We start from the raw sequence: 26323 nt of genomic DNA on the forward strand, positions 1-26323 counted from the left end.
GATTTAGCCTGCTAGCGGCAAGTGATTCTGCCTTTGCGACCAGTGCAGACCAAGTTCAGCCTGACATCATGGTCTGCACTGTTCTCCTATTCATGCAGTCTGTAAATTTTCAGTGAACACCCCTTCGAATAAGAAGTTGTATGGCCCAAAATGAATGATGGACTACACCAATTTTAGAAATTTAGCAAGCTAAGGGTTAAAGCTCTGGTCGCCACGTTTTTGACGAATCGGAAATGGAACGGTCTTGAGTAATGAGTAACCAAAGAAATATTAGTCTGAAATTATTTTAAAATCAACACACTATGACAAAAGCTTTTCAAAATTTCCACGTACTACATACATACATAAAGGGAAAAGTGATCACGCTCTTTGTCTAGGGTCCATTCTTTGAGAAATCTGATCATTTTGAACAACCCTTGTAAAAGGTCACCAAATGAACATTTAACTGTGTGAAATTATTTCAAAAATCGGATTGATGGTTTCTGACAAGAATATTAATACCATGAAAAGTCAATTATATACTATTTTTATATTATTGCTCTCTCCTTTCTCGCTATGAGTCGCCCAATAGCTAGTCATAGCTAGTATTGTAATGTTGACACCTAACTATTAAAATAAAAAAAATGTATCTTGTATTCTTCAAGACTTATCTTAATTAAAAAGTTAATTTTTATATTATGTTTGTATATTTGCTACAGGCATTGTGTGTATTTTTTAAAAACTTATTTCAGTTAAAAAGTTAATTTGTCTTTATTAGAAACACTAGATTCTAATAATTTCAGTAAAATTATTTTACTATTTTAATTAAATCATTGACTTAGATACAAAAACCATTTCCAATACAACTTACGTTTTCGGTAATGAATAGAAAGGGGGTTACATTATTCCTGTATATAAAGAGGGACAAAATGACTCAAAGAAGACATGACCAAATTACGTTTTCAGTAATGAATAGAAAGGGGGGAAAAACCTCATATATAAAGAGGGACAAAATGACTCAAAGAAGACATGACCAAATTTTTACAAGAGAGGGACGTAATGACCAATTTTGTGGGACGAAATAGGACGAGTTGAATAGAGGACGAGTTGACTGGTTTTCACCTTAACAAGGGAAGTAACTCAAAATAAAAAAATCTGGAAATTGAAACTGAAAAAAAAAAACGAATTAATATATACATTCTGCTTCAAGAAGTTATAATATTATTCATTGTCTGTAAATATGTTGTTACTGCTGTAAAATTTGGTATTGGTAAAGAAACATCATTTTTACGTGAGAAGGAATTAGCCCGAGTATTTATGTGAGTATATTAATGTCGGACAATCAATTTTCGGACAAAACTTGTGACTGTTTGAATCACACAGGGGTAGGATTTTATCCCCAAAATAAAGAAAGTCAAATATCAATAGAAAGAAATAGATCTATCATGTGTATCCCAAGAGATAACAAGAGTTTTGAATTATGACAAAATGTAATGTTCACAATTTTGTGACAAATATAAAAGAACTAAAAATTTTATAGCAACAACCAACATTTTTTGTTGGTTTTGATTACAAGATGAAAATTATTTTTTTGGACTCTTGTATGTGTATGAACGACAAATCAATTGTATTTTTAAACATAAAATTTACTGTTGAAGTTTTATTTGGTGTTAAAAGTCATGTCCTAGATTTTGACACATACTTTTTCAGTTTTTGTGGCAAATCAAATGACCTCTGCTAATTGCATATCTTTCCCATATCTTTGTCATATATGTAATTGATCTATTTTAATATGACTTATTAATATATTACAAAGGAAGATTTCCCTAGTTTCTTTAGAGTGTTTATGCAGCCATTCAGTATGAAAATGAAATTTTAGCCCCATTCAAATACATGGTACTTAAACTACTTTCACTTTTAAAAACAGTGTTTAATTTCCTTTTATCCATACTTTCCCGTCTTAAAAATCATACAGTATTTAGAATACCTTATATGCAACACAATAAGCTAGGTATAAAAAGTGTTTTCAAAAGTTTAAATTTTTTGGGGGTCACATTTTTTGGAAATTGTGAATCAGGTGTTTGCAAGACTAATCTTTCCTGTGGTTGTTGCTACTATAAAATACAAAGAATGGCAACTGGGGATAATTCCGCGTCATCTCGTGTTAGCGCGTTATCTTATTTCAAAGCGTTTGCCGACTTGATCAATCATAATCAAATCAACAAATGCTTACTGTCAAGTATAAAACTGGCGGTATGCCAAGCGCGTAATAAACCGAATTGAATCCATTTTTCAAACGACAACAACTTACTGTTTATTTCTCAGACTTCCAATCATAAATTCTTAAACAAACGATCCTAAAGTAATCTTATTTTAAAGTGTTTGCCGACTTGATCAATCGTGATCAACAGATGCTTACAAAGAGATCTCATTCAGTTGCCACGGGATGTTGGCGAGATTTGCTCTATATGCCTTTCAAGTTGCCGATCTATTTATTTTTATAGCTCTTTGCAGATATATATATATATCACTGTTTTAACTTTAAGAATATGATTTCTTTCTCTTTCATGTTTTATTGCAGCCAGTGACTTCATTGAAAGGATAAAACCCAGTGGAATTACAGTTAAAAGATATTGACTATATTATTTATACATAATTATAGGAAGCGTCAGACTCTGTCTGTCTGGTAAATGGACGCCTAGTCAGAGCTGTAAGGGATTTCTAGGTCACATTATATATTCATGGAAGTGTCTAGCCGTCTGGTAACTGGATGCCTAGCCTGCGTTCTAGCCGTGCGGGGATTTTCTAGATAAGATGCGTATTAGCGTAAATTACGCTTTGAAATAATGCATATACGCATGTCTGATAATTTTTAAGCGTATAAAAATGTATACGAAATAACAGAAACGCACGCAATGACTTTTTACTGGCGTAAAGAAAATCTGAATCGTCCGGATGCTTTATGTAACAGAGCACAGTCTGCATTAATTCTCCCACAGTGAACGTACACACGCATTGAATGGTACTCTATAAACCTAGGTTAAACTATTTTTTACACTCAATGTCTGCGTATATCAGATAGTTGGGAATTAATATTGTTGGTACGGTAGTGTATTTTAAAGTGGTGTCGATTTAAAATATCAACTTCCAGTGCGGAATAAACAAAAATGTCTCTTTCTAAGAATGCATGTATAAGTGAACAAACACTACGCATTCTTAAACCAACAAGACTAATCCCCAAAACATTATAGCTAAAGGTATATTGAATATTCTATTTTATTCGGTAGCGAGTGTGAAGCCAAAGCAAGCCAAGGGAAAAAAGAAGCAAAAACTTAAATGATGAATTGACACTAAACTGCAAACAAATGCATGGGTGTTACAACCAATAAATATGTTATAAAACTGATTTCTGTTTTTTTTTCACATTAATAAATTTTCAGGAGTAAAATTACTTCTAGTCAGTTTCAGATTTTACCATTTTACTCATTCACAAAAAATATGTTGAGTAAATACTCATTGGCCAAAAAAAATACCTGGAGCCCTGCGTCCGGTAATTGATTTCTTAGTGAATAAGTAAAGATTTTATATAGTTTATATATTGTTATTTACTTAAGATATCAATGCTTATCTGCAAACAACATGTGTGAAAACATACCAAAGTATATATTTTTTTCATCGTCTCGAATAGATTTATACTGATTTCCGTTGAAATTCTATTTTTAGAAATGATAAAATATTGATCGCCAATCGTCCATGTTATTTTGTAAAAAGTGATGCTTTTCTAACGGCCTAAACTTTAATTCTTAAAACACAATTATAATTTTTTTTTTTTGATGAATGAATTTACTAAGCTTATAAAACGAGCAATTCATTAATTAATTTTGACTATTATTTCAAAATAAAATGGATTAATTATGAACGCTTAACTATCACAAACTGCCGCTATTGAAATTAAATGTCATTTAAAACAGTTATTCATTCAAAAAATATTTAAATACTAAAATATGAAAATTGTAAGTATTTCAAAACTGTTAATTAGTGTTGTATCCAGGATGTAAGAAGGGCATGGGGCAGTGGAAAAGGGGCATGGGGCTAGGGGGTCCGGGGGCATGCTCCCCCGGAAAATTTTTAAATCATGCATGTCATTTCGCGCAATTTGGAGGCATTCTGTGTGTATTTGTGTGGTGATGTACCATTGTATTTCCCTCAGATATTGCTTAGTTATGCATCTATTGTATTAAAACATATTTTGAAAACATCTACTTATGTCTTTCTTTACACGGGCAGTTGACTAAGTTGTCCTTGGAATCTCAGTGAAATTAATGGTTCTCACATGCAAACATAACATTCCTCAAATTGCGTATTCTTGCGATATTTTATAACTCTTTTACCCAGTTTCTGTTTTAAACCACAGTGAATGAAATATTAAACAATATATAACACAATATGTTTTTATTTATTATTTTCTTCTATGACTATGGGAAACTGTCAGTACATTTCAATCAAGGCAAACAGAAAAACTAAAACAATAAATTACTAAATACTGTATTATACATGTACCATGAAACCTTCAGTACAAAAATACAGTTATTGACTTCGATTTAATATGACTTCAGTGTACTAATTTCCTTAAAGAACAGGCTTGAAAAAATAGTTGTGTGTTTATCTTCAAAATCTGTAAGGCTTTGCCTTCAGCCATCTCTCAAGTTAAACAATAAAATACTGAATACATTGTAAAATACACAAGAAACACAACAAAACACTGTCTTCAAAGAATATAACTCAGTCAGAAATAATAGATCTAGTGACATTTTGTTAATTTAAAGTAATTTCATTTTAATTAAAAAAAAATATTTATCTGGAATTACTTCTTATTATTTCTCAAAAATCTTTGCTACATTGTAGTGAAGTAGTGTTACACAGATTTATACTGAAAAAGACTTCAAAACTTATACTGTATTATACATGTACCACAAAACCTTCAATACAAAATACAGTTATGGACTTATTTTCCAATTCAATATGACTTCAATATACTAATTTCCTTAAAAACAGGCTTGAAAAAATAGTCCTGTGTTTATCATCATGTTTAATATATATTCAAATTCTGCGAGGCTTTGCCTTCAGCCATCTCTTAACCACTGCTTGGTAATTGATGTATTGGTCATTTTTTATCACATGCAGAAGTTTATTTGTGTTTTCCACACTTAACCTATTTCTTAAGTCTGTCACAATTCTATTTACACTTGAGAATACACGCTCAACCTCAGCAGTGCTGAAGGGGAGAACAGCGGCTGTTGAACATAATTTTGTCACAACAGGATAGTAGGGCTGTCATCGATAGAAACGATATCGATGTATCAACGATATATTTTTGTCGATCGATTATCGATTCCCATTTTCAAAAATTGATATTTTACAGAGAGAAAAAACTATCCAGATAAACACCCAGACCCTCAAAAACAATTAAGTTCACAAAATTATACATTTAGATAAATGTAAAGGAGAGATGAGAAGGCAAAATAAAAATGAAAGATTTTATTAATTTTTATTTCTTTTATTTCATAAATACAAATACAACACAATCAAACAGTAATATGATAAGTATGCAATAAAACTAAAAATAGCATTTACAGGACGGTATATAGTATGCATATGAACTAAAAGGTTGTCAATCTAACTTAATAATCGGTATATAGATGTATCATCGATATTTGTCTTCTGATATATCGGTATTGTCGATATGCCTAAGACCCAATCAGTGACAGCCCTACAGGATAGGTGTTACCGGTAGTAGGGGAAACTGTCATTATTATCTTAAGGAGGGCTGAGGGACAGTTTTAATTTTATAAATCCAGTGAAAAATTTTAAAAAATAAAAAATTCCGATCCCCATAAAAACCATCAGATGAACAGATTTTAATGAGTGACGTCACAGCGATCTATTGATTTCGGCAAACTTTCGTTTTACCAGCTGAATAATGTAGTGATTTATTCAAGACAATTAAAAGTAAATCTTTAGTATGTATTCACACAGAATTTTGTTTGCAGATAAGTATCGATATCTTTAGTAAATAACATCTAGGTATCATTACTCGTTCATTAGGAAATCTGTTACCGGACGGCTAGAATGCAGGCTAGGCGTCCAGTTACCAGATGGCTAGACACTTCCTTTATTTATGGAAGTGTCTAGCTGCCTCTGGACCAGTAATTGGATGCCTCGCATGCTTTCTAGCAGCCTGGTAACCGGAACCCAAGCCTGTCCTCTAGGGCTTTCTAGCCATACAATTATCAGTTTTTTAGGAATTGCATAATGAATAAAATTACATTTGTAGCTGTAACAAATCCTAGGCTGAATGCAAACCTTCCCTTATGGAAATATATTATAGTTTGCTGCGAACACCTGTTGTGATCATGCCACGAAAATTAGGCGAACATGCCGCAAACACTTTTGATAAAATAGATACAGTGATTGCGGGAAATACTTCCATTGAAAAATACTTCAGTCATAAACAAATCGATTACCGGACGGCTAGGAAACATCTAGAGGACAGACTAGGCGTCCTGTTACCGGACAGCTAGAATTCAGGCTAGGCGTCTGGCTACCAGATGGCTAGACACTTCCTTTGTTTATGAATTCATAATTATATAACTAGTATTATGAATTAATTAAATTTGCCATCTTGTGTTTTTTGCCTAAGATAGCAGTATTTTGACTATTTTCCTGTATACAAATACTAGGCCAAAGTAATCTCAATAGGTTAATAAGTTAATAAGGCCTCCCCAGGGCCTCAGAAAGTTGTAGCCACTTTTTGAGAGAAATTGCCAAATTGAAGCTGAATTGCTGAAATTGGCCATATTTTGATAAAATTTATGTAGCCATTTTAAAAAATCTGTAGCCAGTTCTTTGAATTTGTAGCATTTGGCTACATTGGCGAATGGCAGAGGAGGCCCTGAATTAACTGTATTTCAGTTAGTAAAAATCTGAGTGTGGTAAATTTAGGAAGTGTCTAGGGGTACATGTCTGCAAATAACAGAGGAACACCAAGTAAATCACACAGAATTGAACTAGCACTAAAAGATTACACAAAATGATGTTGAGTAATGTAGGAACAAACCCTTTTTTAGCTCACCTGAACTTTGTTCAGGGCGAGCTATTAGTATAGCAGAATTCCCGCTGTCAGCTGCCAATGGTGCCAAATGCGACAAAAAATGAATTCTGGCGCTAAAAATCTAGAATTTGCGAATTTCAGTGGTGCCAACAAAAAAGGTACAACGAAAAAATCAGTGATCTGATCTTTCTCACGGACGTAGATTTCTTACACTGTGCACAAGAAATCAATGCATGGTAAAGGTCACGCATGATCGTTTATAAATACATGAGTGTTGTTTATTTTACCTGTATGACACTTAAGATGAGTGTTTTGAGTAGCTAGTGACATTTTTGGGGTCAAATTAATTGTATAATTGGATTAACTGACAAGTTCAGGGCTCAGATTTAACTTTTTTGACCACTTGCAAATTTTAGCAAGTAGCTTTTTTATGCCCCCGAAGGGAGGCATATAGTTTTTGAACCGTCTGTCTGTCTGTCGGTCTGTCCGCAATTTTCGTGTCCGGTCCATATCTTTGTCATCAATGGATGGATTTTCAAATAACTTGGCATGAATGTGTACCACAGTAAGACGACGTGCAGTGCGCAAGACCCAGGTCCGTAGCTCAAAGGTCAAGGTCACACTTAGACGTTAAAGGATAGTGCATTGATGGGCGTGTCCGGTCCATATCTTTGTCATCGATGGATGGATTTTCAAATAACTTGGCATGAATGTGTACCACAGTAAGACGACGTGCAGTGCGCAAGACCCAGGTCCGTAGCTCAAAGGTCAAGGTCACACTTAGACGTTAAAGGATAGTGCATTGATGGGCGTGTCCGGTCCATATCTTTGTCATCGATGGATGGATTTTCAAATAACTTGGCATGAATGTGTACCACAGTAAGACGACGTGCAGTGCGCAAGACCCAGGTCCGTAGCTCAAAGGTCAAGGTCACACTTAGACGTTAAAATCATTCAGATAGTGCATTGATGGGCTGTCCGGTCCATATCTTTGTCATAATGCATGGATTTTAAATAACTTGCATGAATGTGTACACAGTAAGACGACGTGCAGTGCGCAAGACCCAGGTCCGTAGCTCAAAGGTCAAGGTCACACTTAGATGTTAAAGATCATTTTTCATGATAGTGCATTGATGGGCATGTCCGGTCCATATCTTTGTCATTAATGCATGGATTTTAAAATAACTATGCATGAATGTGTGACACAGTAAGACGATGTGTCGCGCGCAAGACCCAGCTCCGTAGGTCAAAGGTCCTAAAAATAGATATACCTTTTAAATAACTAACTTTTTCTCATGAACCGCTTGATGGATCTTCAACAAACTTGGCCTGTAGTATCATTAGAAGGTCTTCTTCCAATTTTATACCAGTGGGGGCAGTTGGCCCCTTTTTGGGGCCGCCAAGGCTAGAAATAAAAAACTCTTTAAAAAGCTACTTCTCATTAACCCCTCTATGGATTTTCATCAACCTTGGTCCGTAGCATCATTGTAAGGTCCTCTCCAAAATTTGATCTGTTGGGTGCACTTTGCCCCTTTTATGATTTTCACCAAATCTAGTTAGAAGCAAAGTGAGATGGTTACAATTTTCTTCAGGTGAGCGACTTAGGCCCATTTGGGCCTTTTGTTTAAACAAAACCTGTCGGCCTGATGCAAAGTACATGACTGAAAACCTGATTTTCATGGAATTTCGATGTAAATTTCAGTTTAATTCAAACCTAATGAATTTGTTACAATTTTCTGCATTTTACATTTTAATCTGACTGTCTGAAAAGATTTTGTTGATTTTCACGATAGGTGAGAGACAGCATAAGTTTTCGGTTCCAAACTCATTATCTTTAGATCCATGTAACAAACTATTTTTTTTAACTTCTTTGTATCTTTATTTACAGTGCAGTAATGAAGAGAATGTAATCCCAAAGGCTACTTGCATTGGACAAATAAGTTTTGAGGAATGAGTAGAGTAGACGCAAAGGTTGTGTTGCTAGGCAAGTCCTATGTCGGGAAAACATGTCTCGTCAACAAATACGTTCATCATAGATTCGATCCTAATCTACCGTACCAAAACGTGAGTGTAGTTGTTTGTGTTAGATAGATCAAATCAGATAAAATTGATGTTTTAACCCTTAGCATGCTGGACACGATTGAGTCTGCCTTTGCGACCAGTGTACGTCATGATCAGCCTGCACATCCATGCAGTCTGATCATGATCTGCATTGTTCGCCATTCAGTCAGTATCATTTTGGTAAGAACCCCTTTTAAATGTTAATGGTACTGTCCAGATTGAAAGATGGACAAGTTCATTATAGAAATTTAGTAGGGTAAGGGTTATTTTTTTTTCATTCAGCGTTTGTTCAAGTACTTCTGCCTTTGTATCAGCATTAATTTACATTTTAACACTGAGGTAGAGTTCTGTGAACACAGAGATTTGGGAATTTAGCTCGACTATTTGAAGAATAGGTAGGGCTTTTGCACTCACCCATTGGTTTTTATAAAATTATGTCCTGTTTTTAGCTCGACTATTCGAAGAATAGTCTAGCTATTCTACTCACCCTGGCGTCGGCGTGGCGTCGGCGTCACACCTTGGTTAAGTTTTTGCATGCAAGTACATACAGCTATCATTTAAAGGCATATAGCTTTGAAACTTATTTATTCTTTTTCAAGGTCAATTACCAACCTCACTGGGTCAAGTTCCATAACTCTAACATGTATTTTGAGCAAATTATGCCCCCTTTTGGACTTAGAAAATTTTGGTTAAAGTTTTACATGCAAGTTACTATCTCCAAAACTAATGCAGGTATTGAATTGAAACTTCACATGTGTCTTCGGAGTTATAAAACTAGTTGATAGCACCAAGTCCCATAACTCTGACCTTCATTTTGGCCAAATTATGCCCCCTTTTGGACTTAGAAAATTCTGGTTAAAGTTTTGCGTGCAAGTACATACAGCTATTACTAAAAGGCATATAGATTTGAAACCAATTTTTTTTTTTTCTAGATCAATTACCTACCTCACTGGGTCAAGTCCCATAACTCTGACATGTATTTTGGGCAAATTATGCCCCCTTTTGGACTTAGAAAATCCTGGTTAAAGTTTCACATGCAAGTTACTATCTCCAAAACTAATGCAGATATTGAATTGAAACTTTACATGTGTCTTCAGGGTTATAAAACTAGTTTATAGCACCAAGTCCCATAACTCTGACCTTCATTTTGGCCAAATTATGCCCCCTTTTGGACTTAGAAAATTCTGGTTAAAGTTTTGCGTGCAAGTACATACAGCTATTACGAAAAGGCATATAGATTTGAAACTTATTTTTTCTTTGTCTAGATCAATTACCTACCTCACTGGGTCAAGTCCCATAACTCTGACATGTATTTTGGGCAAATTATGCCCCCTTTTGGACTTAGAAAATCCTGGTTAAAGTTTAACATGCAAGTTACTATCTCCAAGACTAATACAGATATTAAATTGAAACTTCACATGCGTCTTCGGGGTTATAAAACTAGTTGATAGAATCAAGTCCCATAACTCTGACATGTATTTTGGGCAAATTATGCCCCCTTTTGGACTTAGAAAATTCTGGTTAAAGTTTTGCGTGCAAGTACATACAGCTATTACCAAAAGGCATATAGCTTTGAATCTTATTTATTCCTTTTCTAGGTCAATTACCAGCCTCACTAGGTCAAGTTCCATAACTCTTAACATGTATTTTGAACAAATTATGCCCCCTTTTGGACTTAGAAAATTCTGGTTAAAGTTTACATGCAAGTTACTATCTCCAAAACTAATGCAGATATTGAATTGAAACCTAACATGTTTCTTCGGGGTTATAAAACTAGTTGATAGCATCAAGTCCCATAACTCTGATATGTATTTTGGTCAAATTATGTCCCCTTTCGAACTTAAAACTCTTTTGATATTTAACATTTTGGGTAATAATTTCCTGCTTCTGTGACAATATTTCGAATAGTCGAGCTTGGCTGTCTTACGGACAGCTCTTGTTTATTCGACTTAGCAGTTTTTGGTTAAGTTTTTATGTAAGTTGGTATCTCAGTACTGTCTAATGGGAATTGATTGAAACTTCTGTTAACTTTCTTTTGTGATACACTGAAGCTGTTAAATGGTCAAATGTTCTACTGTGTGAACTATTTTAAACTTAAAACACAGTGGACAGTTCCAGTTTTGTTGATAAATTTCATCTTACTCCTCCCTCTATTGTTATTCTATTCATACCAAGGTCAAGTGCTCACAAATGGTATCACAAACAAAACGCACATGGTCTATTGTGTAACCTAGGTCAGTCGTATTTGACAGTCCCGGTTGGACGGTCTGTTTTATGTAAACATTAATGATTGACAGTTTTGGATCCGTCCATTATACACACAAACATGTTGATTTTATGTTTACACAGATACTATGAAATAATTGTACAAATTCCTCATTTTATCCTATTAAGTTGATTAATTCAAAGAACAAAATGATAAATACAGTGTACATGTATGCGTATGTGTAAGCTTAGTAAGAGTTCATGTTTGGTAAAAAAAATTTACATATGTAGCAGTTCAGTGACATTTGTACGTTCCAGAGCTATTTTCTATGTCTTACCTTTCAGACTATAGGTGCAGCGTTTGGATCTAAGAAGGAGACTGTTAATGGAAAGTCTTTAATGTTAGGTATATGGGTAAGTCTATAGTGTTAGGTATATGGGTAAGTAAATGCAAATGTTACTAGCCAGTTAATCTCTGAAATTAAAAGCTGAAGTATAACTAAATTCTGTCTTATTCTAGACAGACTTCACCTTAATACATGTATCTTAGATACATTTAATAGATTAATGTTCCATAATGCTTTTAATTTTATGTTTAAAACAGATGAACAGAGGGTTTTGTTTGTGAACAGTGGAAGTAAAATTGGTTTGTTTGTACAATTAAAGTATAAATAACATAAAGAATTTAATCTGTACATTGCGGTAGAAACTTGTTTAACTTCAGGTTTATTTTATCTCATGGTATTACATCCCAGCTCCCATACATTTAGTGCAGATGTTTGATAAATGAAAGTGATTTTACAGAAACAGTTCTGTATATGGCTTTGATGCCCCCTATGTCAAAGGCACGGGAGACATATTGTTTGAACTGTTTCTATCTCATTTGAATAAAACTTGGTATCCATTGTCAACAGTAAGTTGACATACACATATCAGCGGGACTTTCAGGTCAATATTTTTTCTGCAGTTGTGATACTTTTTGGAACTTTGAATATTACATCAAACATTGTGTACTCAACTTGTACAGTTTCTATGCAGTTGCAATAAAACATACATCAATATGAAGTTTTTGTATATTTTTAGTATATTTTTAGCTCATCTGATTTTTTGAAAAAAAATGATGAGTTATTGTCATCACTTGAGCGGTTGTCGGCGTCGGCGTCGGCGTTGCCTAGTTAAGTTTTATGTTTAGGTCAGCTTTTCTCCTAAACTATCAAAGCTATTGCTTTGAAACTTGGAATACTTGTTCACCATCATAAGCTGACCCTGTATAGCAAGAAACATAACTCCATCTTGCTTTTTGCAAGATTTATGGCCCCTTTTGTACTTAGAAAATATCAGATTTCTTGGTTAAGTTTTATGTTTAGGTCAACTTTTCTCCTAAACTATCAAAGCTTTTGCTTTGAAACTTGGAATACTTGTTCACCATCATAAGCAGACCCTGTACATCAAGAAACATAACTCCATCTTGCTTTTTGCAAGAATTATTGCCCCTTTTGGACTTAGAAAATCAGTTTTCTTGGTTAAGTTTTATGTTTAGGTCAGCTTTTATCCTAAACTATCAAAGCTATTCCTTTAAAACTTGCAACACTTGTTCACCATCATAAGCTGACCCTGTACAGCAAGAAACATAACTCCATCCTGCTTTTTGCAAGATTTATGGCCCCTTTTGGACTTAGAAAATATCAGATTTCTTGGTTAAGTTTTATGTTTAGGTCAACTTTTTCTCTTAAACTATCAAAGCTATTGCTTTAAAACTTGCAACTCTTGTTCACCATCATAAGCTGACCCTGTACAGCAAGCAACATTACTCCATCCTGCTTTTTGCAATTATTATTGCCCCTTTTGGACTTAGAAAAATCATTTTCTTGGTTGAATATTATGTTTAAGTCAACTTTTCTCATAAACTATCAAAGCTATGCTTTAAAACTTGCAACAGTTTTTCACCATCATAAGTGGACACTGTACATCAAGAAACATAACTCTATCCTGCTTTTTGCAAGAGTGATGGCCCTTTTTAGACTTAGAAAATCATGGGTAGGACAATATTTCTATTATACAAAAAAAATCAGATGAGCGTCAGCACCCGCAAGGCGGTGCTCTTGTTTGAACTTTCAATGACCCCCCCCCCCCCCCCCCCCCCCCCCCCGCAGTAATGGCACTTTTTGGACTTTGAAATATTACAACTACATCAGAACAGTTTTTACTCAACTCCGCCTGTAGATTCCATCCATTTGAAATGAAGCTTGATGTACATCATCAAAATGAAGCGGACTTGCACATATTATTGGGACGTTCATTTCAGACTATTTTGTCTGGAGTTATGGCACTTTTTTAGACTTGACATATTACACCTACATTAAAACATTGTGTATTCACCTCTTTCTACAGTTTCCATCTAATTTCATTGAAACTCACTGACAGTTTTACTTCAGAGACATGAAATGTAAATGCACATGCTTTTTGGGACTTTATTGTATAATTATAAAGTCTGGAGTTATGTCCCTTTTTTAACTTTTTAATTGGAGCAGGAATTTCCAGATTTCAAATTTTAAAGATGAAATAATTTGTTCTCTTGATTGATAACAAAATCCATGAAAGTTTGTCTCCCATTGTATAATGATTTCATAGTATCAGTAAAGGAATGAACACAGAGTATAGATATATTACAAACTAATACACATGTGTTTTATTCAGGACACAGCTGGGCATGAGAGGTATGAGTCAATGACGAGGATGTACTACAGAGGGGCAGTGGCCTGTATTCTTTGCTATGATATAACTGATAAAAGCAGTTTTGACAAGGCTAGGTTTTGGGCAGGAGAATTGAAATCTACACAAGAGGTATAGTTGTATCGCCATTTTCACCATAAAATTGTAGCTTTTTACAAAACTATTAGTTATTGAGAGGTTGTGGGTTTGCTCCCTGATCATGTCATACCAAAAACTAAAAATTTGTGCTGGTAGTCCCCTTGCTCGGCCCGCAGATTTAAAAGGGAAGTTAGCTTAGAACTGTTCTCTCAAAGTGTAGTGGCAATGGATACCATCAGGAATCTTGAGAGAATTGATACATATTGTAGAACTTGTTTCACAGTCCCAACCTCCCGATTCCTTTCTGTTAACAGGGCTTGACAAGTCGTAACATCCGCTTTTAAATACAAGCAGAAATCGGCTCCCGAGAAGTGGAATTTTTATAGCAGATCTATTCATCATAATGAATTGAGTGTGATTTTGACCAAAAATAATCTTTGAAAACAGAGCTGCAAAAAAAGTCAGATCATCTCAACAATTGAAAACAGAAGTTGATTTATTTTGTGTAACTCTCAAATCCTTTATGCTCTGTTCTGGTGCTGTATTTTGTTTGCATTAGCTCAACACTTGGTAGTCAGTGACAGGATTCCGGTATGTACTGTTTTTCAGTCTACTTAAACACTTTCGATACATTTGTTTGTTACAACATTGTACAAGTATGTTATATTAGTTTCAAAACTGTAGGATATATTTGTGTGATAAAGTATGTTGTATTAATTTAGAAATGTAGGATATGTTTTGAGGTACAAGTATGTTCCATGAAGTTTTGGAATGTAGGATATGTTTTGAGGTACAAGTATGGTGCATTAGTTTTAGGAATGTAGGATGTGTTTTGAGGTACAAGTATGTTGCATTAATTTCAGGGCTGTAGGATATAGTTTTGTGGTACAAGTATGTTGTATTTATTAGCTTTACTATTCGAAGAATATTGAGAGCTTTTCTACTCTCCCTGGCATTAGCATTGATATTTCACTGTGGTTTAAGTTTTACATGCAAGATTATAACTCAATAGCAGTTGCATGTATTGAATAGAAACTTCCTGGTCATCAAATCTACTGGGAAAAAAAACAATTTAGATAACTTTTGATCAAATTTAATGCTAGTTTAATTACGGCCCATTTTGACATAGAAAATTTGGTGAAAGTTTTTTGTGCAATTAACTATCAGGCAGTATCTCAGCAACAGCATTATGTATTGGATTGAAACTTCACACAATCCTTAGATCATTTTTGTTGAATTTAAATTACATTTGTATGACCATAAATTATGGCCCTTTTTCGACTTAAGAAAATTTGGTTAAAGTTTATTGTACAACTATCAAGATGTATTTCAGTAGCAACTAAATAATATTATATTGAATTGAAACTTCGCACAACAAGACATCTTCTCATTAAACATACACGCATAATCAAGGTAGAGAATAACTTCTGACTTCCTGTTTGAATTTAATTCAAGTTACTGCCCTTATTTGACTTAGAAAAATGGTGGCAGTTTTGCATGCAGGTTGTCATCAGTACCATTGAAAAATTGTAATTTGTAAAAAATTGGAATAAATAACTCACTTAATATGTAAGCCTTGCCAAATTAAAGATCTTAATCGGCTCAGAAAGCATTGATTTCATGACAGCAGAATAATTTTTATTATATTTGTGTAGTACAGATATGTAACATTGATTTCAGGACTGTAGAATATATTTGTGTGGTACAAAGAAAGATATTGCAGATGATAATCCAAATAAGAGGGAGGTGGATAAAAGAATGGCAGAGCCATTAGCTGCAGGTAGGACATTCATGAATAAGACGAGATTTAATTAGCAAACCTTTTTTATGGTAAAATTCTAACATGTAGATGTGAATAAGTTGAGTACAGAGTGAAATAGGTTTTATTTACAAAAGCTTGTAGCAGTTTTACTCTTTATCATAGTAGGAGTTGTATTGAGGAATTGGTTAATTTTATTGAAGGGCTCTGTTGCCAAGTGGGTAAAGTATTTTACTTTGGATCACTTGCCCCTCACCAAAATGGGTTGGAGCCTCACTTGGGGCGTTGAATTTTTCATGTGAGGAAGCCATCAAGCTGGCATATAAGGTCGGTTGTTCTTCCCAGGTGCCTGTCAGTAATGAAATAATGCAGGGAGGGGCACCTGGGGTTTTCCTCCCATCATCAAAGCTGGAAAGTTACCATATGACAGATAATTGTGTTTGTGTCACATTAAACCCAACAAAACAAAACATACATTCATTTTATTGCCTTGAAATTTTTGTGGTTTTGGTCAAAATAGCTATTTTGTGGGTATATGAATTCATTGATTTCACCTTCTGAAGATCAAATAAATGGGGTGAGATTTAATTTTGTGGATTGGTGCATCCTTGAAATTTACGAAAATTAGTCCCTCATAAATTTATTTGACTACAGAATATAGTTCCAACAAAGATGATTACTCCATCAGTAGAATTACAGCCATAACAAACTTACAATAGTTGGGATGTGTCATTGGTGATATGATACATACTGTAGAATCTGGTAATTAAGCGCATATTCGAATATAAGCGCATATCAAAAGTAAGCGCATACGGCCTTACCGTTATTCCGTATGGGATAATAAGTGCATTATTTTTGTCTCGAAAGTAGGCGCATATCCGATTACTGGTAAACAAACAACAGATGCAGCACAAAGACGTAATTAACGGTATTATACCGTGATAATTGTTTATCATAAATACAGACGACAAGTGTTCTTACCTGTTGAATAGCCGATAGGTGTTAAAAGATTTTAACGTCTATTGTCTGATAAAATGATAATTGTTTACGATAATCATGCTTTTTGAGTAGAAAATGTTTTCAGTAAATGAAAGTAAAAGTTTGAATAACAGATAAGTTGTTTGCGTTGTCATTCTTTTGTAAATCTGTGAAAAGAATATGGATAAAATGCTACAATCTTAGTGTTGAACAATTATTGAATGGTCCGAGAGATTGAACATTATTTGCAAATTATATATTCATTATGCTTTCATTATGTCTTGATAATGAATGCAATAAAAGGAAGTAGTTCACTGCGCATGTCCATGACCATGTTTTACTTTAGTTTTCTCAACCAAGGTAAGCACTGTCAATAGTCTTAATATATCAAAGATAGGTGCACACGGCTTGTCTATAAGCGCATATCAAATATAAGCGCATAGTTTTGGCTTAAGTATAAGCGCATATCAAAAATAGGCGCATAAAAGTGTCACTAAAATTATTATAAGCATATACGCTTATTTACCAGATTTTACAGTAATAGAACAAATAAAAAGTCAAGTGTAGGGGCCTTTCCTTTTTACACATTTCATGATGGAAGGCATTTTCAGATAGAATACATTAGGATTGTAGTGTATTGAAAAACTGAAGTTTTGACTATGATGGATTACATTTATTTTTATTTTCCTTCAGATTTTCAAAGTCAGCTGTATGAAACATCTAGTCTAACAGGAGAAAATATAGGTAAATATGCTCTGCCTCAAATACAGTAAATATACTGGACACGTATTCATCAACATTTCAAGTCTGAAACTTAGACATGGGCTTTAAAGTGCTAAAGTTACTTATTGCCATATATTTGTAAATCTTGAATGGATTTTTAGCTCACCTGAGCACAAAGTGCTCAGGGTGAGCTATTGTGATTGCTCACCCTCCGGTGTCTGGCCGTTCGTCTGTCGTTGTTCGTCTGTCCACACTTTCCTTTAAACAACATCTCCTCCTATACCAGCTGGCCAATTTTGATGAAACTTCCCTGGGATGTTCCTTGGATGGTCTTTAAAAATATTCAAAGAATTGAATTCCATACTGAACTCTGGTTGCCATGGCAACCGAAAGGAAAAACTTTAAAAATCTTCTTGTCCAAAACCACAAGTCATAGGGCCTTTATATTCGGTATGTAGCATCATCTAGTGGTCCTCTACCAAGATTGTTCAAATTATCCCCCTAGGGTCAAATATGACACCGCCCTGGGGGTCACATGGTTTTTATAGACTTCTAAAGGGAAAAACTTTGAAAATCTTCTTGTCCAAAACCACAGGTCCTAGGGCTTTGATATTTGGTATGTTTCATCATCTAACAATATTGTTCACGTTATCTCCCTAGGGTCAAATATGGCCCTGCCCTGGGGGTCACATTGTTTATATAGACTTGTATAGGGAAAACTTTGAAAATCTTTTTGTACAAAACCACATGGCCTAGGGCTTTGATATTTAGTATGTAGCATCATATAGTAGTCCATTACCAAGATTGTTCACATTATATCCCTGGGGGTCACATTGTTTATATAGGGAAAAGCTTTGAAAATCTTCTTGCGCAAAACCACCTGACCTAGGGCTTTGATATATGGTATGTAGCATCATATAATAGGCCTTTACTAAGATTGTTCAAATTATTCCCCTGGGATTAAAAATGGCCCTGCCCTGGGGGGCACATGGTTTAAATAGACTTGTACATGGAAAAACCTTTAAAAAAATCTTGTCTTAAACTGTAAGGCCTGGAGCTTAGATATTTAGTATGTGGCATGCTCTAGTGATTCTCTACCAATATTGTTTAAATCATGACCCTGGGGTCAATATATGCCACGCCCGGAGTGTCCCTTGTTTTACATTGACTTATAAAGCTTTAAAAATTTTCTTTTCAAGAATTATAAAGCCCAGACCTTAGATATCTAAGGTATTTAGTATTGTCTAGTGGTCAACTATCAAGTTTGTTAAATTCATGAGCCTGAGGTCAAAATTGACTGCTCCCCGGGGTCAACAGTTTTTACATTGGCTTATATAGGGAATTTCAAAAACCTTTAAAAAATTATTTCCTGAAACCATAAGGCCCAGATCTTAGATATTTGATATATGACATGCTAGTGGTTCTCTAACAAGATTGTTCAAATCATGACCCTGGGGTCAATAAAGGCCACACCCGGGTTGTCCCTTGTTTTACAGAAAAGAAATTTGGACCACAAGTATAATGTTTGATACAGATTTCAGTATTCATTTTGAATAGTCTTAATCATGTCCTGCTGACCTACTTTCTTGTTTTTGAAGGTATTATCTTTTTATTACAGATGAACTATTTAAACAAATAGCAAGAGATATTATAGAAAAAAGAGAGACTGCAGTTAGAGAAAACAAAGGTAAATGATCATCTGTTAGAGTGAGCAAGTTCAGCTGACTTACTAGAGTTAACGATCATCTGTTAGAGTGAGCGAGTTCATCTGCCTGACTGGAGTTAACTCTGTTGAAGTTATCCTATAAAACCTATTTGAGCAGTGATTCTGGAAAAACAAATATGGTTGCTGTGGTTTATGTAAAAAAACAAATGAATGATAAATTTATGCAGGCTTATCAGCTTTCACAGTTATAATGAGACACAACTTTGATTACAGGCATGTCGAGTTTATCAACAAATTAACCTTTACCCTACTTTATTTCTAAAATGAACTGGTTTATCATTCAGTTTGGGCAGTACCACTTAATATTATTCAAAGGGGTGTTAACTGAAAATTTCCTGACAGAATAGCTAACAGTGCAGAACATGATCAACCTGCACAGATGTGCATGTGCAGGCTGATCTTGGTCTGCACTGGTCACAAAGGCAAAATCACTTGAAATTGCAATCAGTATTTATATTTTTGTTCTTGATTCATTCAAGGCAACTATGTTGGAAAGAATTTTAAGACTGTATCCATGGTACCAAGCCAGCAAAGAGGCAGGGTTGAACTCTAGTAGAAAATACAGGTCATATGAATTAACTCTAGTACATGTACGTCAGTTGAACTTGCACAGTGCAGACCAGTAATTTTGTCATATGAGGTGGCACGATTGTGACCCACGAAGGGTTGGATAGTAAGACCACTGGGTTATGAAGCATACATATTATCAAGTAGACCATTGCACTCTTGTTATTAAATTGCCACTGGGCAAGTAATTCATATTATTACATACAAAATATGAAGGCAGCAATGAAGTGTCTCTTTAATGAAAAAAAAGAACTCTTTCTTAATGTCATCCCTCAATTCATTTATTTCTGTAGTGTCATGAAAAGCATCAAACAGGCGAAAACCATATTTTTATAATTAGTTTGTTGACACATTGGTTTCCAGTTAATAAAGCTTGGAACTAGTGGTCAAACTTCATATGAAAACTGCCTGTGATCAGTAGATGAGCCTTATTGTTTTAGGGGTCAGTAGGTCACAGGTCAAGGTCATGGTGACCTTTGGACTGAAAACTGTTTCCATTCAATAACTCAGAAACAGTTTGGCTGACAGTCGCCAGACTTCATAGGATGATTGCTTGTAGTCAGTAGATGACCCCTGTAAATTTGGGGGTCAGAGATCAAGGTCATGGTGACCTTCAGACTGAAAACAGTTCCCATTCGATAACTAAGGAAGACAGTGTAGCCGAACAGTTTTGTCAACAGTCTCCAAACTTCATAGGATAATTGTTTATATTCAGTAGTTGACACATATATTGTTTTGGTGGTCAACAGGTTGAAGGTGATAGTGACATTGAAACTGAAAATGGTATCAGATCAATATCTGAAGCTCTATCTTGGTTTAAACTTCTATAGAATGATTGCTTATAGTCAAGTATTGACTCTTCTTGTTTTTGGGTCAGATCACAGGAATTCTAAGGTTGAAAATTATTTCTGATCAATTACTGAAGAGAGCTCGGACCTATGGGTGTCAGACTTCATGGGATGGTTGCCTTTAGACCACCTTTTTTTGGATCATTTGGTCAAATGTCACAGCATTCAAAACATACCTAGCTGCCTCAGACATGCCATCACGGGGGCATGTGTGTTTTATTAAGAATGCTTGTTGGAAATTGATTTTTTTTTAGGTCAATATGACCTTGATCCTTGATCTTATGATATCAGAAACAATAGCGGCTATCTGTTGAATACAAACGATCATACTATGAAGTCGGACCACTGTATGTCCAAGCCTTCAGAATTCATTTCCAGTCTGAAGGTCACTGTGACCTTGACCTTCGGTAGCTCTGTTTTCCAGTCGCCAGAAGTAGGTTAACATGTTGCAAAAATTAATGTGATTTGACATTTTAAATGTACCATTGATATATTTTTCAGAACAAGAGGACAGTTTGAACATGTATACTGGTCGTGATTCAGAGAGAAGAAGGGGCTGTGTGTTATACAAATGTTGGTCTTGACACAAAGACAGTTTGACATGTACTCTACAAACTAATTCCATAAACTCAATTGATTTGAAATTGTTCATATTTTTATGTCAGACTTAAAAGGACAAGACTTAGGTTTTGCCATTTTAAGCTTGTCGTTTTGTTTTTTTTATCTACGAGGTATTGTCATTATTTGATATTCTGGGTTAGATAAGATTTTTTAGGTTCTTTCATATTCAAAGTATAGTTTGAACATTTCTCTTGTGTAGTCGGTAGCCAGAACCATGGTTAATGTATTTGTTCAAAACATACGCCTATTTACTTAAAAATTTAATTTGTAAACTTTTTTTTCTTTTTCTATGAGGTCAATTACTTAACTTTGCAGATGTCCATAAGTTGAGTATTTGGCAAAGTATACTGTCCCTGATTTGAAAGTATGTCTGTTTACTTAGAAGATTAATTTCCATAATATGCATTTACTGTTTTGTAAACTTCAGATTTGAACGAATATTTGTTATATAAAGTTGATGTGTAGCCAAAGACCATAACTCTGACTTGCTTTTGTCAAATATAGCCTTTTGGACCTTAGCAAATTTGGAAAGTTTTGGTGCAAGGTACACAGCTTTAATGTTAAGGATATAATTTAAACTTACTTTTTGTTTTTCTTGATAATTCAACGTCCTGGGCGTAATGTCCCATATAAATGGATTTTTTAATGATGCAAAATTTCCCCATATTAGAGACGTTGGAAAAACTCTGGTTAAGTTTACATGCACAGTTACAGTCCAAAAACATAGTCTGTTTGTTTCGTCCATAACTTGCCTCATGGGGATTTAAAACTACGTTTTCATGCACAACCCAGACCTACCTAAGTGTGGCCAGAATTAAGTTGGTTAGTGGTATAGTTTTGTGCAGTCATAACTCTCCATTCATTAAAGGATTTAATTGTGCATAAATATTTCTTTTCTGTTCATCAGATCAATACCAACCTCCAATGGTCAAGTCCCTAATCAAGTTACATGTGTTTTTTGAGCAAATTATGCCCCCTTTTAAGGATTGAAATTATGGTTAAAGTTTTACATGCAAGTTATTATCTCCAAAACTAATGCAGATATTGATTTGAAACTTCACATGTGTCTTCGGGGTTATAAAACTAGTTGATAGCAGCAAGTCCCATAACTCTGACCTTCATTTTGGCCAAATTATTTCCCCTTTTGGACTTAGCAAATTCTGGTTAAAGTTTTGCGTGCAAGTACGTACAGCTATTACTAAAAGGCATATAGATTTGAAACTTATTTTTTCTTTTTCTAGATCTATTACTAACCTCACTGGATCAAGTCCCTTAACTCTGGCATGTATTTTGGGCAAATTATGCCCCCTTTTTAACTTTGAAAATTCTGGTTAAAGTTTTACATGCAAGTTTCTATCTCCAAAACTAATGCAGATATTGAATTGAAACTTCACATGTGCCTTCGGGGTTATAAAACTAGTTGATAGCAGCAAGTCCCATAACTGATATGCATTTTGGTCAAATTATTCCCCCTTTTGAACTTAAAAATCTTTTGATATTTAACCTTTTTGGGTAATATTTTCCTGCTTCTGGGACAATATTTTGAATAGTCGAGCTTGGCTGTCTTATGGACAGCTCTTGTTGTTTAGGTCCTCTTTTTTCATTAGGTATGTAAAGGCTATAGTTTTGAAACATTTGTTTGTTGTTATTAGATCAGTAAGTAGGCCAAGAACCATGGTTTTCACTTGTTTTTATCAGAATTACTGCCCTTTTTACTTAGAAAATTTAAATTTTTGTTTAAGCATTTGTTAAATCCACATTTCTTTAATATTATGAGAGTAATACTTTGAAACTTTGCAGATTTTGTTATCATCATTAGTTGAGTATATTGGCAAAAGATCATAACTGTCACCTGCATTTTAAGAGTTATGTCCCTTGTTGTACTTAGAAGATTAAAGTTTTTCCTTTAATATGCCTACTTTACTTTAACATTGTAAGCGTTACAGATTTGAAACAGAATATTTGTTTATCATAAGTTGAGTGTGTAGGCCAAAGACCATAACTCTAACTTGCGTTTTGTCAGAATTATGAGCCTTTATGTACCTAGAAAATTGGAATTTCTGGGTAAGGTCCACATTTCTTGAATGTTGAAGGATCAATAACTTATAAACATTGTACACTTGTGCGTGCGTGTGTGTGTGTGTGTGTGTGCCTCTGGTAAATTCTTGTCTGGGCTGTAACTGTTCCATTTATAAAGGGATTTTGAAATGACTTGGCATAAATGTTCCCCATAATGAGACGACGTGGCGTGCGCAAGACCCAGACCCCTGGCTCCAAGGTCAAGGTCACACTTACAGGTCAAAGGTTAACATAGTCTGTTTCGTGTTCGGTCCATAACTCTGCCATCCATGAAGGGAATTTGAAACAACTTTAACGTGTCATGCACAACACTCAGACCCCTAGCTCCAAGGTCAAGGTCACAGAAGTTAAAGGTTAAGTGGGTATGTTTTGTGTCCGGTCCATAACTCTGCCATTCATTAAGGGATTTTTAAATTGCCTGGCATAAATATTTCTTATGATCAGACGACGTGTCATGAGCAAGACTCAGACCCCTAGCTCCAAGGTCAAGGTCACACTTAGAGGTCAAAGATTAACATGGTCTGTTTCTTGTCTGGTCCATAACTCTACCCTTAAAGAAGGGATTATGAAATTACTTGGCATAAATGTTCCGTATAATAAGATGAGACCCAGACCCCTAGCTCCAAGGTCAATGTCACACTTGGAAGTCAAAGGTGTTTCTTGTCTGGTCCATAACTCTGCCATTTATCAAGGGATTTGAAAATAATTTGACACAAATGTTAACCATATTGAGAAGATGTTTCACGCTTATGACCCAGGCCTCTTAGGTCAAGGTCACAAAATGATATGTGATTTTTTTGTGCATACAACTGTGGCATTCTTGGGCCTACTTGGAGGCAATTGTCACCAATAGTGACAGCTCTTGTTATCATTTGCTTAGTAAGTAAATTAAGAACCATAACTCTGTGTTGTGTTTTGTAACAGTAATGGCCCTTCCTGTACATGTACTTAGAAATTGAAATTATGTGGTTAAAAGTTTTGTTTAGGTCCACTTTTCTTGATAACTGTAGCTTTTTAACTTTACACAATTTTTCATCATCATCAGGTGAGTAAGAAAGCCAAGATCCCTTATTGTTTTCTTGCATATCACCTTATGCCAAGCACTTGAAGATGAGCATTGTCACCTGCAGGAGTTCTCTTGTTGAAATCATTTTGATGTCTTAGGCCGTTAATGCTGTGGTTTTGGCCAAACCATCTTTTTGATAGGGATGTTTGTTTATTGTTTTCATCTTTTGCAGATAAATTGAATTGGAATTGTAGCTGTTTGTTGGGGTTTAATTTCATAAATTGGTGAAACCACAAAATCAACAAAATTTTGATTGTCACAATCATGCTGGACACGATTGATTCTGCCTTTTCAACCAGTGTAGATCATGATCAGCCTGAACATCCATGCAGTCTGATCATGATCTGCACTGTGCGCCGTTCAGTCAGTATCTTTCTGGTAAGCACCCCTTTTAACAGCTAATGGTTCTGTCCAAATTGAAAGATGGGCAAGATCATTATAGAAATTCAGCAGGGTAAGGGTTAAGTGAATCATTTTGAAGAATGATTATAGCATTTTGGTTTAGTCCAGTGTATACTTGCTTCCAGTGAATTTGTTGTTGCGTAGTGAGTACAGCCAGCTCACTGTAGCAAATTGTACTTTATTTCTGATGATAGTATGCAGCAGTGTGATATGATTTTGTGTATAAATGAATTTGATAACATAGTTTCTCTTGAATTTTAAAAAATCTGTGCCATTGCTCTTTATACTTTTATGTGCTAGTTGAAGAAGGAATGTTTTAGTAGTATATAAAATATCCAGGGGTGATTATTAAATTTTGATATTTTTTTTCAATCCAAAACCATTTTACTTTTAAGGGGTATTTAATGATGTGTAGCTTTTCTGTGTTGTTTTGTGAATAAAACTGCTCATTTTGCAGCTTTATTGTATCTGCATAATTTATAAGATCTAACTAACTTTTTTGCTTAAAGATTATGTCAGTTACTGTATGGTATATACTATATACTTCTGACAAAATTAATGCATATTTTGTAACATTTATTTTGTGAACAGGTCTTTATTTTTAAGAAAACAATTGCTTAATTGTGTTCACTTTTATTTAGAAAAAATTCACGACCAATTTTGTGCTAATTGACAAGAGTTTGCTATTAAATGTTTATGCTTGCAGTAAACTTATAAAACAATCTTGTAACATAATTTTTGTTTAATGTAGTGAGCCTGAAACCATGGCACTTGGCAATTTTTGTATAATTTCGTTATCCCAAAAAGAAGGTTTGGTATTCGTCGTATGTTAACCCTTATCATGCTGGACACGATTGATTCTGCCTTTGCGACCAGTGCAGATCATGATCAGCCTGCACATCCATGCAGTCTGATCAAGATCTGCACTGTTCGCTGTTCAGTCGATATCTTTTTGGAAAGCATCCCTTTCAACAGTTAATGGTACTGTCCAAATTGAAAGATGGACAAGTTCATTGTAGAAATTTAGCATTGTAAGGGCTATTGTAGATGAACACGCCCACAATTCTCTGTAAAGACTGGAGAAATAAAAAAAACACGTCTGGAGAATACTTAAATTGCAGAACTCATTACCGGTCCACTACCTTAAAACGTGTTGATTTTTTATCAGACATTTGAACCAAAGTTTATTGTTGTAAATGTGGTAGTTATTCAGTCATTAGTAACGGATCAATTGTTTGTGATATATATTTTATTTGCAATATTTAGCATTTCATGCAGTTTAATTAAACTGCAAGAATAATGATAAACAAGCATCAGTTTAATTTATTGATTTAGTAGCTTGGGAATGTGTTTGATTTTACCTCTAGATTTGACATTTTTAGATTTT

General features: G+C 34.7%; 1 protein-coding gene across 1 annotated transcript; it reads left to right on the plus strand.

Moving 5' to 3' along the window:
• Positions 1 to 1093: 1093 nt before the first annotated feature.
• On the plus strand, positions 1094 to 21534 carry LOC123547175 (ras-related protein Rab-24-like). The gene is made up of 8 exons (XM_045334080.2): positions 1094 to 1298; positions 8979 to 9154; positions 11702 to 11770; positions 14054 to 14200; positions 15848 to 15947; positions 17598 to 17648; positions 19246 to 19314; positions 21270 to 21534. Exons 2-8 carry the CDS (start codon positions 9041 to 9043, stop codon positions 21350 to 21352), a joined length of 633 nt encoding a protein of 210 aa, XP_045190015.2. The 5' UTR covers positions 1094 to 1298; positions 8979 to 9040; the 3' UTR covers positions 21353 to 21534.
• Positions 21535 to 26323: the final 4789 nt, after the last annotated feature.

The sequence above is a fragment of the Mercenaria mercenaria genome, chromosome 9, assembly GCF_021730395.1.
Source record: "Mercenaria mercenaria strain notata chromosome 9, MADL_Memer_1, whole genome shotgun sequence".
In the NCBI taxonomy this organism is placed as follows: domain Eukaryota; kingdom Metazoa; phylum Mollusca; class Bivalvia; order Venerida; family Veneridae; genus Mercenaria; species Mercenaria mercenaria.

Bases quoted from the DNA above. Each gene is read 5' to 3' on its own strand.
- LOC123547175 (XM_045334080.2), top strand. From the start codon at position 9,041: ATGAGTAGAGTAGACGCAAAGGTTGTGTTGCTAGGCAAGTCCTATGTC. The intron at 11,771-14,053 runs GTAAGTCTATAG...TGTTTTATTCAG, and splicing joins CTTTAATGTTAGGTATATGG to GACACAGCTGGGCATGAGAG. The intron at 15,948-17,597 runs GTAGGACATTCA...ATTTTCCTTCAG, and splicing joins GGCAGAGCCATTAGCTGCAG to ATTTTCAAAGTCAGCTGTAT.